Source organism: Camelina sativa, chromosome 11 (genome assembly GCF_030686135.1).
Source record: "Camelina sativa cultivar CO46 ecotype springtype chromosome 11, ASM3068613v1".
NCBI lineage: Eukaryota > Viridiplantae > Streptophyta > Magnoliopsida > Brassicales > Brassicaceae > Camelina > Camelina sativa.
Genome location: NC_141890.1, coordinates 31107502 through 31120660, shown reverse-complemented (window position 1 = coordinate 31120660; position 13159 = coordinate 31107502). Strand labels below are relative to the sequence as shown.

At 36.3% G+C, this 13159-nt stretch overlaps 3 protein-coding genes across 3 annotated transcripts; 1 reads left to right on the top strand and 2 right to left on the bottom strand.

The window, feature by feature from the left end:
- The first annotated feature begins 208 nt into the window (after positions 1 to 208).
- Positions 209 to 5969, top strand: LOC109127369 (uncharacterized). The gene is made up of 16 exons (XM_087472728.1): positions 209 to 399; positions 565 to 652; positions 757 to 885; positions 987 to 1148; positions 1210 to 1354; positions 1444 to 1670; positions 1760 to 1947; positions 3025 to 3141; positions 3998 to 4121; positions 4321 to 4458; positions 4579 to 4716; positions 4809 to 4930; positions 5009 to 5141; positions 5233 to 5362; positions 5452 to 5678; positions 5766 to 5969. Exons 1-16 carry the CDS (start codon positions 209 to 211, stop codon positions 5967 to 5969), a joined length of 2463 nt encoding a protein of 820 aa, XP_087328854.1.
- Positions 2748 to 4235, bottom strand: LOC104724544 (small ribosomal subunit protein eS7x-like). The gene is made up of 3 exons (XM_010443044.3): positions 3954 to 4235; positions 3293 to 3378; positions 2748 to 3110 (listed from the first exon to the last, which is right to left on the bottom strand). Exons 2-3 carry the CDS (start codon positions 3328 to 3330, stop codon positions 2888 to 2890), a joined length of 261 nt encoding a protein of 86 aa, XP_010441346.1. The 5' UTR covers positions 3331 to 3378; positions 3954 to 4235; the 3' UTR covers positions 2748 to 2887.
- Positions 5970 to 6010: 41 nt separating the features above from the next.
- LOC104724542 (disease resistance protein RML1A-like) lies at positions 6011 to 7494 on the bottom strand. Its single transcript, XM_087472727.1, has 4 exons — positions 7307 to 7494; positions 7037 to 7227; positions 6457 to 6744; positions 6011 to 6344 (listed from the first exon to the last, which is right to left on the bottom strand). Exons 1-4 carry the CDS (start codon positions 7341 to 7343, stop codon positions 6174 to 6176), a joined length of 687 nt encoding a protein of 228 aa, XP_087328853.1. The 5' UTR covers positions 7344 to 7494; the 3' UTR covers positions 6011 to 6173.
- Between the last annotated feature and the right edge of the window lie 5665 nt (positions 7495 to 13159).

Below are 13159 nucleotides of genomic sequence, written 5' to 3'. Positions count from 1 at the left end.
TTGACCGCAGCCTTTTCAAAATTTAGGCTTTTATATCATATCCAAAATAAATAAATTATTAATTTCGGAGATGGTTAATAAATTATTAAATTTCCTTTTTTTTTTTTTTTGTAAATTTTCTATATAAAAAAAAAGAAATTAGTTTATATAAAAAGAAATACCAAACTCGGATGATGATGATTCCAAGTTAGTTACTCAGTCGAGGATTATGGGGAAGGGAAAGCGAGAAAACCTAATGGATCAATCGAATCCGAAGGCGGAGGAGGATGGGGAGGAGGAGGAAACCGAAACCCGAAAGGCGTTAAAGTCTTTGTCCGAAGCTATGGCTAAGCTGCGACAAAACCTAATGGATCTTCGAATCAAATCGAATCCGAAGGAGGAGGAGGAGGAGGAGGTGGTGTTAGAGTCTTCTTGTCCCGAAGCTGCGGCAGCGATCGGACCCTCACATCTTCCAATTTTGCCCGACGAAGTAGTAGAAGAAAACCCTAAACCCTAAACTCACAAAAAAAAATAAAAAAAAATAAATGAAACTCAATATTTTAGTCTTTGTTTTTTAACTAACAGGCAGCTACGACGACCGATAACGTCTTTGTCCGAAGCTGTGGCAAAGATCGTTCCCTCAGATCTTGCGGCTTTCCTCGCCGTAACATTGGTAAGTGCATGCAGGCTGCTTGTTTAATTTCGATAACCCTCCCTAAACCCAGTATTTAATCAAAACTTATTAAACTTACTCGATCTTGTTTGTTTGTTTAATAGGACGAGCATTGGCCTATTCCAACTAAGCAGATGTTGATATTCGTCGAATACTATGATGGTAAACTTTCCCAAGAATCATTCCGATGGGTCAAGATGTTCCAGGAGACTCCTTTATCCACGCTGATCCACGTGAGCGAGCTATATATAGTTTCTTATCAAGTCTATAGACGTTGGTTAATTAGTTTCTTGAAGCTGACCATATCTTGATTCTTCTTAATTAAATAAAATAGGTTCCGTTTTCTCAAATTCCTACATCTGTCTACGAATTATCAGTTGATTTTATCAACAAAGTTCCATGTGAAGCATCACTATGTGCCTATGTAATGTGGGCGTCTGATCTCATTCTCACTGAATGGCCTGGAGTTGTCAAAAAAGAACAAAACAATGCTATTGTTGGAATTTATATAAACAAAAAAAAACCTAGATGCATGCGCTTGTCGTTTCTGATCACAATCATGGTGCACACAGGCAACAAAGAGGTTTGAGGCAATCTATCCCTTGTTGAAGGAAGTAGCCCTTGCACCAGAGAGTGCGACAGGAAGCAATACAATGAAACAGATATTCACATTTTCATTGAGATTAGCTGGAGAAAGTGTTGGTAACAAACGAAAACCTTGAAATATTGAGTTTTCTACTTCCCTCTCTCTGTTTGCCAAATAGATTTGTAATGGATTACCGTTGTTACAGGAAACCCTTTTCTTGCCAAGGAAGCTCTAGCTATCGCTATCTGTTGTGTGACAAAAAACGTTGATTGCTTTAAGTACTGGGATAATCTCTATAAGAAGAACATAGTAGCTAGTGTTGCTCTTCTTAAAAAGCTTGTAGATGACTGGAAGGATCATTCCCTCACACTATCATCTTCACCAAGTGATACTCTCGCTGTCAAGCATACTATATATAGCTTCAGGATGAAGGTAATGTCTCTCTTTAGACTCGTATAAGCTATACCTAATTTCAATTTCACCCATATTTTCTTCTCTGACCTCACCTGCTATGTCTGTAGAACGAAAAAGCCATCATCGCTGAAGGAGTAGCCAATAGTATTATTTACAAAGAAGCTGACAAGTCCTGCAAGCTGATCTTGAGGAGACTCTCCCGTGGAAATGGCGGCCTCCAAATAGCACCCATTACCGCTATGGTTATAGCAGCTGTGGCAGCCGCTGCAGGAGCCGCAATTGCTCTATCTTCCTAGTAGCAAACATCTTAGCAAAATTGTAAAAATTGTATAGAACTCAAGAGAAGCATTCAAATGGCCATTTTAGGCTTTGAACCAGGAGAAGCTTTTATAAAAACAGTCTCAGCCGCCAGATGTTCTTAAGGTTCTCCAAAATCAGATCACTCCATAGAATGCAAGTTCTAGGGCCAATTGTAGACTGTATAAAGTAATTCACCAAGGCCGATGGAAACATTATTGTGATTCTAGATTCAAGATCACAAAGACAACAAGACTTTTTCTTATACTTATACCGCTAGTTAAGGCCAATGGAAACAGGATTACGATTCTAAGAGTAATCAATCTTCACCAAGACTTGAAAACTGATGAAACTCCATCAACTTAGGGGTGTAGCTTAGAAATATCACACTCTATCAACAATAACAAAGCGTACAGACAAGAGATATATACTTAACAGGATTTTGTGAATCCCAATTAATTTCTATATCTCCTAATACATGAAGTTACTTTCCTTGATTCCTCTAGCTAGTTTCACACAAATTGCAGCAATAACAATAGAATCTCTTCAATGATTCACACTTGCTTGCATTTAGGCACTCAAGGGAAGGGACTATAAACAATCGAAATGTGACACAGAGTTTTCATTTTTCTCTCTCCCACTGACATTTCGAGTCTCATTCCTGTAGATCAAACATTTGCAGACAGTGGGAATGACATTGGCTTTAATTGTTCAAAGCGCTCTACCTGTTTTACTCCTCAAGGAGGCTACGTGTATCGGAATCCATAGGAGCACATATATCCTTTGGCCGGATTCTTATTTTTGAAAAATATTGTTTTCAAAATAAAAATATTTGAAGTAGAACATAAATGTTTTAAATGTGTAAACATTTAAAAGAGAAGGTAAAGATGAGCTTAAACTCATGAAGAGAAAGATCTGAGTTTACTCTTTCATAGATGTTACAATACCTTCATGATCTTGGAACCATCAAGACGGTAACGAGTACGCTTTCCAACAATCTCAGCGGGGAAAGCAACATCTTCGAGCATTGCTTCATGAACAGAGGTTAGAGTCCTGTTACGTGGCCTCTGAACAGCAGCACCTTTCTTGGGAGGACGCATTATCCTTCTGAATGGGACGTAAATCACAACAACTTTGCGGTTTCCAGAGATATCCATGTGCCTGCAATGAGAAATCAAATTATTTTCCCTCTGTAAAACAGAATGCAACCATTAAATGAGAAGGGGAAGACACTAAATAGAGCAACAAACAAAGCCTAAGAGAAGATGAAAGTTTGTTAACAATCAATAATTCCACAAAGGAGGACAAAATTACAAACAAAGACATAAAAAGGTATTAGTTACCTGAGCAACTTGCTCCTCGCACTCTGTTGGTTCAGCATTCTTATCCTTCTTGATCTTGTTCTAAGCGGAGAACATCTTCACAGATCCTGAATTGCAAAGAAACAAAACAAGAAAAGGTCAGACTTTAGGCATAGGAGATTACTACTAACATAACAGGTGACCTTGTAATGTAAACTCAAGCACCCAGATACGAATCATTTCTACAAAATTCAGGAATACACATTTTAAAAGTCCATGAACGCAAACTGACAAGTAATAGTTTCAACCAAGGCTGAAGGCTTTCAATATCTAGAGAACAATCTATCAAGAAGACGTAAACACAAAATTTGTTCGATTCAATCATACTAGTCTACAGCAAAAGACAATGCTTGATAAACCACAGAGACTTAAAGTATATCTTAACCACAATAAGACAACGTTTCAGAAGACTAATCACAGAAGCTGAATTTTTATATCACCATTTTACAAAGCTCTAAGATTTTAGTAGAAAACATCAGCATTGCCTCTGAATCAATTTCAAATGTGATCCAAAAATTACGGTTTCTAGCCTAAGAAGACATAATTTTCAAAAATTAAAGAACCCTAATTTCCAAAATCAAAGAACACTAATTTCTAAATCCTTACTAAACAAAAATTGATACAAAAATAAAGACAAACATACCATGAAAAAGAGATTGGTGATTGAACATTTCTGAATTGGTGAAGGAAAGGCTCCGATTTGGTGGTCTCCGATTTCATCCAACCAAGTCGTCGATTAATTCACCGAGAGTCGCCGTTGAGATCTGCCATTGGTGGAGAGGCTGAGCTAACGGCCAAGAACAGACGAAGGGTGACCAAAAATCGAATCAATTTCGCAACCTTTGTCGCCGCTAGAGTTCACTGCAAGAGAGAAGAAGAAAAAAATTACATTTTTATCCTTATATATTAAAGATTACATCCAACCATTTTTTAGCACGTTTCTTATAGATTCTTAATTGCTATTTTTGATTTATTTTTAATCAGATTAAAGTTAAGAAACGTGACTAAAGTCCCCATCAGTTGATTTTATCAACATACTTCCATTTGAAACAACACTACGTGCCTTTGTACTGTGGGCGTCTGATCTCATTCTCACTGAATGGCCTGGAGTTGTCAAAATAGAACAAAACAATTCTAACAAATCTAAGGTAATTAAAACGGAACAATGCTGGAGTTGTCAATTTTGTGTCATTGATTGAATGGGTGTATTCACTCACTTAACTTTGTTTGTTTGACTGAGACTCCAATGTTTTGTTTTCTACTTGTAGGTGGCAACATTTGTTGCATTAGCCATGCTGTTGCGTTGTAAACCTGATGCTTTGACTACTGTTTTGCCAAACCTGAGGGAGACCCCTACTTATCAAGGCGAGGACAAGCTTCCCTTTATTATTTGGATGATGGCTCAGGTTCATGTCCTGTTATTATTATTATATTTGTGAACTAGCTAGGACTGTACCAGAAATTTGTGTTTTTCTTTAACTTTCCAACATTTATACAGGCCTCCCAAGGTGATTTATCTGCTGGCTTGTATTCATGGTCACGTAACTTGCTCCCACTAGTCGGTAAAAACAAGTGCTACAGCCCTCAGGCAATGGATCTCATCCTGCAATTTGTTGAGATGTGAGACCAGTTTTTTATGTCATCTCCCTCCCTCCTCTGCTGTATGTAACAACCATCTGATCTTGTTTATGCATCTAGGATTTTGTCGAATCCAGAGGCTCGGACCATACTTGTAAATGAAGCTGTTTGGGAGGGAGAGCGGCTGATTCCACCTTCGTCATTTGAGATCTTGGTGCAACATACATTTCCTGCTTCATCCGCTAGAGTAGAGGTAAGTGGTAGTAGTGTTGGAATTTAGATAAACAAAACAAACCCTTGATGCATGCTATTGTCGTCTCTGATCATAAACATGGTGCGCACAGGAAACAAAGAGGTTTGAGGCAATCTATTCCTTGTTGAAGGAAGTAGCCCTTGCACCAGAGAATGCGACAGGAAGCAACACAATGAAACAGATATTCACATTTTCATTGAGATTAGCTGGAGAAAGTGTTGGTAACAAACGAAAACCTTGAAATATTGAGTTTTCTACTTCCTGCTCTCTGTTTTCCAAATAGAGTTGTAATGGATTACCGTTGTTACAGAAAATCCTGTTCTAGGCAAGGAAGCTATAGCAATCGCTATCTGTTGTGTGACCAAAAATGTTGATTGCTTTAAGCACTGGGATAATCTCTATAAGGAGAACATAGTAGCTAGTGTTGCTCTTCTTAAAAAGCTTGTAGACGACTGGAAATATCATTCCCTCAAACTATCATCTTCACCAAGTGTTACTCTCGCTGTCAAGCATACTATATATAGCTTCAGGATGAAGGTAATGCCTCTCTTTAGACTCGTCTAAGCTATACCTAACTTCACCCATATTTTCGTCTCTGACCTCACCTGCTATGTATGTCTGTAGAACGAAAAAGCCATCATCACTGAAGGAGTAGACGATAGTTTTATTTACAAAGAAGCTGACAAGACCTGCGAACTGATCTCGAGGAGACTCTCCCGTGGAAATGGCGGCCTCCAAATAGCACCCATTACCGCTATGGTTATAGCAGCTGTGGCAGCCGCTGGAGGAGGTGTTGCAGGAGCCGCACTTGCTCGATCTTTCCAGTAGCACTTGCTCGATTTGCAACCATCTTACCAAAATTGTAAAAGTTGTATAGAACTCAAGACTCATTCAAACGGCCATTTAGGCTTAAATCAGGAGAAACTTTTATAAACCAGTCTCAGCCGCCAGATGTTTTTGAGGTTCTCCAAAATCAGATCACTCCATAGAATGCAAGTTCTAAGGCCAATTGTGTAGGCTGTATAAAGTAATTCACCAAGGTAGAAATTCCTCTAGTGTACACAAGCTAACATTTGCATTGGAACCACCCATGTAAACTCTTAAAAATTGGAGATTACGCACTTTTTCAAATGCTCGTGCACTTATAGACAACTCCCTGGTCTTGGACATATCAAAAGATATACCAATGACAGATTCGGCACTCTAACATGTACCCAAAAAAAATATTGGTTGATCAGTTTGTTATCAGTTATCACAATAAGCAAGACGTACCAAGTAAAATATATGTAAGAACTTACTGATCTATTTGCTAGACTGTACCAATTACACTCAGAACATCTTCGGCTTTTACTAAAAACTGACGCTTTCCTGGCTCGTTAGACTGTTCCACAACTTCCTGCCTACCCAATTTTTGGAGTAGATAGTGCATCATTACCTTCCCATTGGTAGATATATACACGAGAGCTTTATTGGCTAGGACCTTCAACCCATTTTTGACATCCAAGTTACTATCAGCAAGCATTGATGTCACATGATCAACATCCTCATTATTGAAGAAACACGCTATGTGGAGAAATACAGCTTGATGTTTCTTCAATAATTTTTGTCATATCCCACTCTTAATATGTCCTCAATTTTACTATCAAGAATAGTTTCTAGACTATATAATTGAAGTTCCCACTCTTCTTTGGTCTCAATTAGTCATGTATTCGTCCTCTCATATCCCACTCTCAAGAGCTTCTTTCATAGATGGAAATCCACATGGTAGATATAATTGATTTCATGTTCCTTAAAAATCTTCTCATCTTCTGTGGTAATGATGATCCGACTTCCGTGAACGAACCAAGACCAAGAAGGTTCTTTAGCCAATACCTCTAACTGCTTTTGATCATCTACATCATCAATAATGATAAGCACTCTTTGATATTGCAGCCAATCATCTTTGCATCATCACTTTCAAGGCATAACAAAGAGTTCAATTTAGTCAAGTGAGCTTCCATCCCCACCATCCCCTCAAAATCCCTTGAAGGGATAGAAAGGTTAAGTTTGTTTGAAACATATGTAGCAATCTTTTGGATCATCTCTGCTTCATCAACCCAAAAAAAAAATTAGAGCATCGCTTGTGAAAGATGATAAAAACACTAATTCATTCAATAAAGACATACCAATTAAGAGAGTGTTCGCCAGCAATGATTGCAACATGTGCCAAAGCTTCGGTCCATCTCAGCTTCACTTCCTCAGTTTTCCCTTGACAAATTTTCTCGAAAGCGCTTCCGAAGTCTCCCCTATGTATCCGTACATAGGAGGGATCAATTTCGTAAAAAATGGTCATCACAATCTGCCCAAAAGCTTCTTTGCACTTGAAGATTTCATCCAAACACCAGCTGGAAGAAGCATACTTCTTCGAGAGCAACACTCTGGATTCTCTAATCGATAGTACTAGCTCAGGCCCGATCGTGTGGCCTCTCTGGATCTCCTGATCATTGAAAGTGGTGATACCTTTGCTTGCGAAGTGATTGTGTAAGTGACTGAGAAACCCTTTGCGGACATCTGGACCATGGAAGCTCGTAAAGACTTGGTACCTCCTGATGCGAGACGAAGAAGAAGAAGAAGCCATGAGACAGAGAGAGATATTGAAGAAGGTATCTATTGAGATTAGGAACCGGTTTACTTCTGGTTCAATGTAATTAATTGGTTTGGTAGTTTGGTTATCTTACTATACTTGTATATAAGAGAATAGTTGTACATTTGTGGATAATTATCCGAGTAATTTCAGATAATCTTAACAAACTTTGGATTCTTTTCTCTCTCACGATCGATAATATGGTATCAAAGTTCATGGTTGGTCCAACAAGCAAATTCTCACCAAAATGGTTTCTCACATATATGACTTATATAAGTAGCATGTATTATTGTATTTTCGAGATATTGGGATAGATCCTTGGATAATATATATGTGATGTGGCAATTCTCCTCTCTTGAACTAGCTTTTGAGAGTGAGTTAGACCCACAGTTGGTTTTGGATAAAACTATCTACGGAGGAGAAAACAAGTCCCTTCGTTTGTACTTTTATATACAATTGAAGCAAAACGCGTAACGAAAGGACTGAAATTTCAAAGGACAAAAATACAAAAAAATGTTTCCCCCATAAGGTTTGAAATTTTTGTGTAATTCGGAAATTTCTCAGTTTTATTTCGTAAAGATTGCAGTTGAGATGAGCTCAGGCCTCAGAACTGACTCCATGAGAGAAGATCAGAGGAAGAAGAAGATAAAAAAGAAGCATACATTTTCCTCAAATTAGGGATTTAAAAACCCAATCCACTTTGTAAATTTTGGTTTGTAAACTAAACCGAAATTGTACAAGAAATACGGATTCATTAAGTAACATTTTTTTCCTTTGTCGTCGTCAACGTCAACTATTAAATTACTAACATTTAATTAAAATACCCTTCTTAAAGTATTCATTTTCGAGAATACCAATTTTTTTAACATTTTTATTTTTTTATCTTTTACATAATTCTAATATACTAAATTATTTTTTTTTTAATTAATTTTTTTTTAGGTTTAAGTTCTTTATTTTATATTTATTATATAGTTTTGATGAGGTAGGGTTTAATATTTGAAATTTAGGATTTATAATTTAGTCATTTAATTCATAGAAAACGAGTATTTTTTAAAATAAGTAACATGAAATGATATTATTGAAAAGTGACATATAAAAAATGATATTTTTGAAAATACCCCTTAAATTAATAACATTTAATTAATATTTTTTATCACATCATTTATGGTTATCTAATTCCATAGGAAGAAGGAAATCCTACCTCCATATGATTGATTCTCGCAATGTCTAATAATATTTTTCTTGTCATCCCACCTCATCATTACACAAGAAACACGCATTCAAATATTGAAAATCAAAAGAAGTGATTAACAAGCAAACAATAAATATAGCACCTGCTAGAACAAAATTAGTGAGAGTTTTAAGAGTAGTCTTTTGGTACAAGATCTAGCAAAAATTTGATAGATGAGAAGCAAACCGATTGCTATGGCGAGGTTGGTCAAAGCTATTGTCCAGGTATTCAGATATTGCTCAAAGAAAATGTACAAGACATAGTATGAAAAGACTTCGATCTGCATTAAGAAAGGCGTGCTTACTATATAAGAAGCATAGCATGCAGAAGAAAAAAGACACATGATGGATATGGACCATCCTCCTTCAAGCAAAGCCAGCTAATCTATTCTTTCTTACCGACTAAAATGGCTAAAGATTGTACTATTTTGGGTGTTCCAAGTTAACTTACAAGTAAGACAACGAATCCATGCAAGAAGTCGATTATAACCAAAGCCACCATTTGGAAGTAATACACCTGTAATGCACCAATACATATCCATTTGCAGGATACATCACCTGAAGACTGAAGCTAACCATAAGCACATGTTAATAAGAGGTTAAGCAATAACACTGCACGTCACCTCTCTTTTGCAGGGTGCCTTGACCTCATCCGTTCGGTCCTTTGGAGCATAGTTAGTTTTTGGATGAGTGCTTTTCGACTCCCACGGGAAGCCATTACCGAGCTGGACAGTTTATGTTCTGCGTTTTTATGGTCTGGTCCGACTCTGAATACTAATAAGGCAAAGTTACCCTGGGCTGTGGTGTGTCAACCGAAGTGTGAAGGTGGATTAGGACTGAGATCTTTGAAACAGACAAATGATGTAAGTTGTTTAAAGCTGATATGGTGTTTGGTCTCTGGGGGAGTATCATTATGGGTTCAATGGTCAAAACTGAATTTATTTAAAGAGGGTTGCTTTTGGTCGATACCGCCTGCATCACTATCTGGCTCCTGGATGTGGCGAAAATTGTTGAAATACAGAGATTTGGCAAAAACTTTTGTTAAGGTGGAAGTGCAGAGTGGAGCTCTTACGTCTTTCTGGTATGATAACTGGTCGGTGCACGGGCGATTGTTGGATAAAGTGGGTCCACGGGGTATGATTGATTTGGGTATCCGAGAACATATGACCCTCCATGCCGCATGGTACGAGAGACGGCGAAGGACTCACCGTAATCCCGTGTTGAATGACATTGAAGAGGTTTTGCATCAAGTGTATCAGTCTAGAACTCCTTCTCAGGCAGATCGTGTACTATGGCGCGGTAAAGGTGATGTTTATAAGGACACATTTTCTACAAAGGATACCTGGAACCATATACGCACAGCTTCAAATCAAGTTGCTTGGCATAAGGGTGTTTGGTTTGCTCATGCAACTCCGAAATATTCTTTTTGCGCATGGCTTGCAGTTCATAATCGGTTGTCGACGGGGGATCGAATGGTCACTTGGAGAAATGGAGGTGCTGTAAGCTGTGTGTTCTGCTCTGTTCCGGTGGAGACAAGAGACCATTTGTTCTTTTCTTGTCCTTATACCGCTGCAGTTTGGTCTGGTATAGCACAAAATCTTTATATGACTCGTTTTACTACCTCTTGGTCACAGCTACTCGACATTATTTCTGGAACGCAAGCTGATCGGGTGTCCGGGTTCTTAACTAGATATACCTTTCAACTCACGGTGTACTCTGTCTGGCGGGAGCGTAACGCAAGGCGCCATGGGGAGACTCCTACATCTGCGACAAGTCTTATTAGCTGGCTTGACAAGCAAATAAGAACTCAACTTTTGGCCATTGAAAGGCAGGGTGATCGACGCTATGCTATGGGTCTCCAGGCTTGGTTAGCTACCCGATTTTGAGGAGATAGTTTCTTGGCTTTAATAACTTAGGGATTTTGTTAAAACAGTCTAAGTTTTATTCTTTCAAACAAAGCTGATGTAAAACGTTATTTTTTCTTTGAATATAATTTAACATTTTATTCCAAAAAAATAAAATAATAAATAAGGCAATAAGACCAACATCTCTAATGCATTGACCTTGTTGGTGATGAGTGCTAAGAATTACGAACAAATGAGTATGAGAACAATAAAGAATAAGATAGAATGAGAGAGAGATTCTCATGATAATGACCTAGTTACAAACTATTTATAGGAATACAATGGAGTCTATATAAAAAAACTACTATAATGTACATTTATAACGTAAGGAGAACGTGTTATTAAAACATAAGGAGAACACATTTTTATAACATAAAAAGAACACGTTCTTAGTATATTCATGTTCACAATGAGCATATTCAGCAAGAAAACTATCAACCTACAACATCACAAACATCCTCGTTTGTGTACTAGGTACTTGCATATTGTTCAATAACCGAGACACAAAATGATATGCTGATATACAGTGAGATATATATTACATTTGTCACCCGAAGATCATCACATCATAGACAAAAGAAGATAAATAATTAAACTAACTTTTGTTAGTGAAGTAGAATATGAAATCCTCTTCCGCCTTGAAGTGTTTGAAGACGATATTGTGCACTTACACCATCAGATCCGGATGCTTCTTCGTAAAATACTCCAATATTGATGTTTAAGATACTCCGACTATTCCTGTAATATCAACAACAAAAAATACAATTAGTAAATACTATGTTTAGAATGTGTTATAAATTAGTTGGTAAATATGTGTAAAAATACAAACCTTGACATCATTATTGTTTTCACGGATATGCGCTAGACGTCCTGAGCTTTTTGTTTTGCTTGGTCACCTCCGTTCTCTAATATGCCAATCACTGCCTCATATAACTATTTGTGTATTTTTTTGGGTTGTTGATGTCAATAAACTTTGATTTAGAATACCCAGTGCCAGTCTGGCAACATCCGGGGCCAATTAGGGCTTTTTAAAAAAAAAACTGATTTATTTTTTGTTCATTATGGATTTTTAATAATTTTTAAAACTAATTTTGGGAAAATTATTGTTTTTTTAGCCCAAAATATTTTTTATTAATCATTGTTTCCCATAATTTTGTTTTTGTTAATTTGGGGAATTATGGGGATTTTTCTTAATATGGGATTTTTTTTTGCTAATTTTGTAGTTTTTTTTTACTAACTTTGGGCTATTTTATTAATTATGAGGCCTTTTAATTAAACTTGGGTTTATTTTTGCTAATTTTTGGAGCCTTCTTTAACTATCGAAGTGAGACTTTTTATTAATTATGGATCTATTACTTTATTACTTGTTTATATTTATCAATTTTTTTTTTAATTATTTCTACAAAATGGGCCTCGAAAATATGAGGCCTAATACAAATGTTTTTTAAAAAAAAAATTGGTGCATGACCGGGCCTAACAAGACCCATAAACCGGTGACTAGCCAAATTACAGAAGTTCACATTCTTCTGACATGACCAAAAAATCAAAAATGGTTCGCCAATGTTGTTTCTGCAGTTTTAATAAACTAAGGAGATTGGTTGGTTTGTTAAGTTTATTTAAATAACTACAAAAGAAGAAACAAATAGCATTATTGGTATGTATGAGGTAGAAAAAGACATCGTTTGGCAAACCTTTTCTTTATACACTAAAATTACAAAATATATTCACTATATCATATGATGAGCAGTATCTTTGATCTTGGATGTATAGTGTTATCGAGCAAATTATAAACAGTGTCACTAAAATATGTTGAATGATATTTTTGTAATTAGAACTAAAAATAAGGATAAATGTTGTTTAAAAAAAGAAGAACAGAGAACTAATAAATTTATAACTCAGACTATATAATTTATTTTTCAGTCAACCATGTATATTAATTAATATACCCCATATTATTATATTATATTATATGATATGATAACTCTTTTAACTCAATAGTTAAGCATGTAAGACATACGATGTGCAATTATCATGATACTATAATATTTAACATATAAATAAAATAGTTATCTACACAAATCAAAAATTACTTGACACTATTTGGTGATAAATAGTATAATGGATATCAGAAAAGCAAGTTTATATCGATATCAATAAATGTAAAATTGTAAACTTATCGTGATTATTTGCTAAAATTACAAAATATATTTACTATATTATTATGATAAACAGTATTTTCGATCTTGGATGTAAAGTTTTAT

What these genes read in the sequence shown, in the direction of transcription:
- LOC109127369 (XM_087472728.1), top strand. Translation starts at nt 209, where the DNA reads ATGGGGAAGGGAAAGCGAGAAAACCTAATGGATCAATCGAATCCGAAG. An exon ending in AAGAACAAAACAATGCTATT is followed by an intron (nt 1,149 to 1,209) that starts GTTGGAATTTAT and finishes TTCTGATCACAA; the next exon opens with TCATGGTGCACACAGGCAAC. An exon ending in GCAATTGCTCTATCTTCCTA is followed by an intron (nt 1,948 to 3,024) that starts GTAGCAAACATC and finishes GCCTCTGAACAG; the next exon opens with CAGCACCTTTCTTGGGAGGA.
- LOC104724544 (XM_010443044.3), bottom strand. Translation starts at nt 3,330, where the DNA reads ATGCTGAACCAACAGAGTGCGAGGAGCAAGTTGCTCAG. An exon ending in GCGAGGAGCAAGTTGCTCAG is followed by an intron (nt 3,111 to 3,292) that starts GTAACTAATACC and finishes TTCTCATTGCAG; the next exon opens with GCACATGGATATCTCTGGAA.
- LOC104724542 (XM_087472727.1), bottom strand. Translation starts at nt 7,343, where the DNA reads ATGTTGCAATCATTGCTGGCGAACACTCTCTTAATTG. An exon ending in GCTTATCATTATTGATGATG is followed by an intron (nt 6,745 to 7,036) that starts TAGATGATCAAA and finishes GGGATATGACAA; the next exon opens with AAATTATTGAAGAAACATCA. An exon ending in TTCTGAGTGTAATTGGTACA is followed by an intron (nt 6,345 to 6,456) that starts GTCTAGCAAATA and finishes GGTACATGTTAG; the next exon opens with AGTGCCGAATCTGTCATTGG.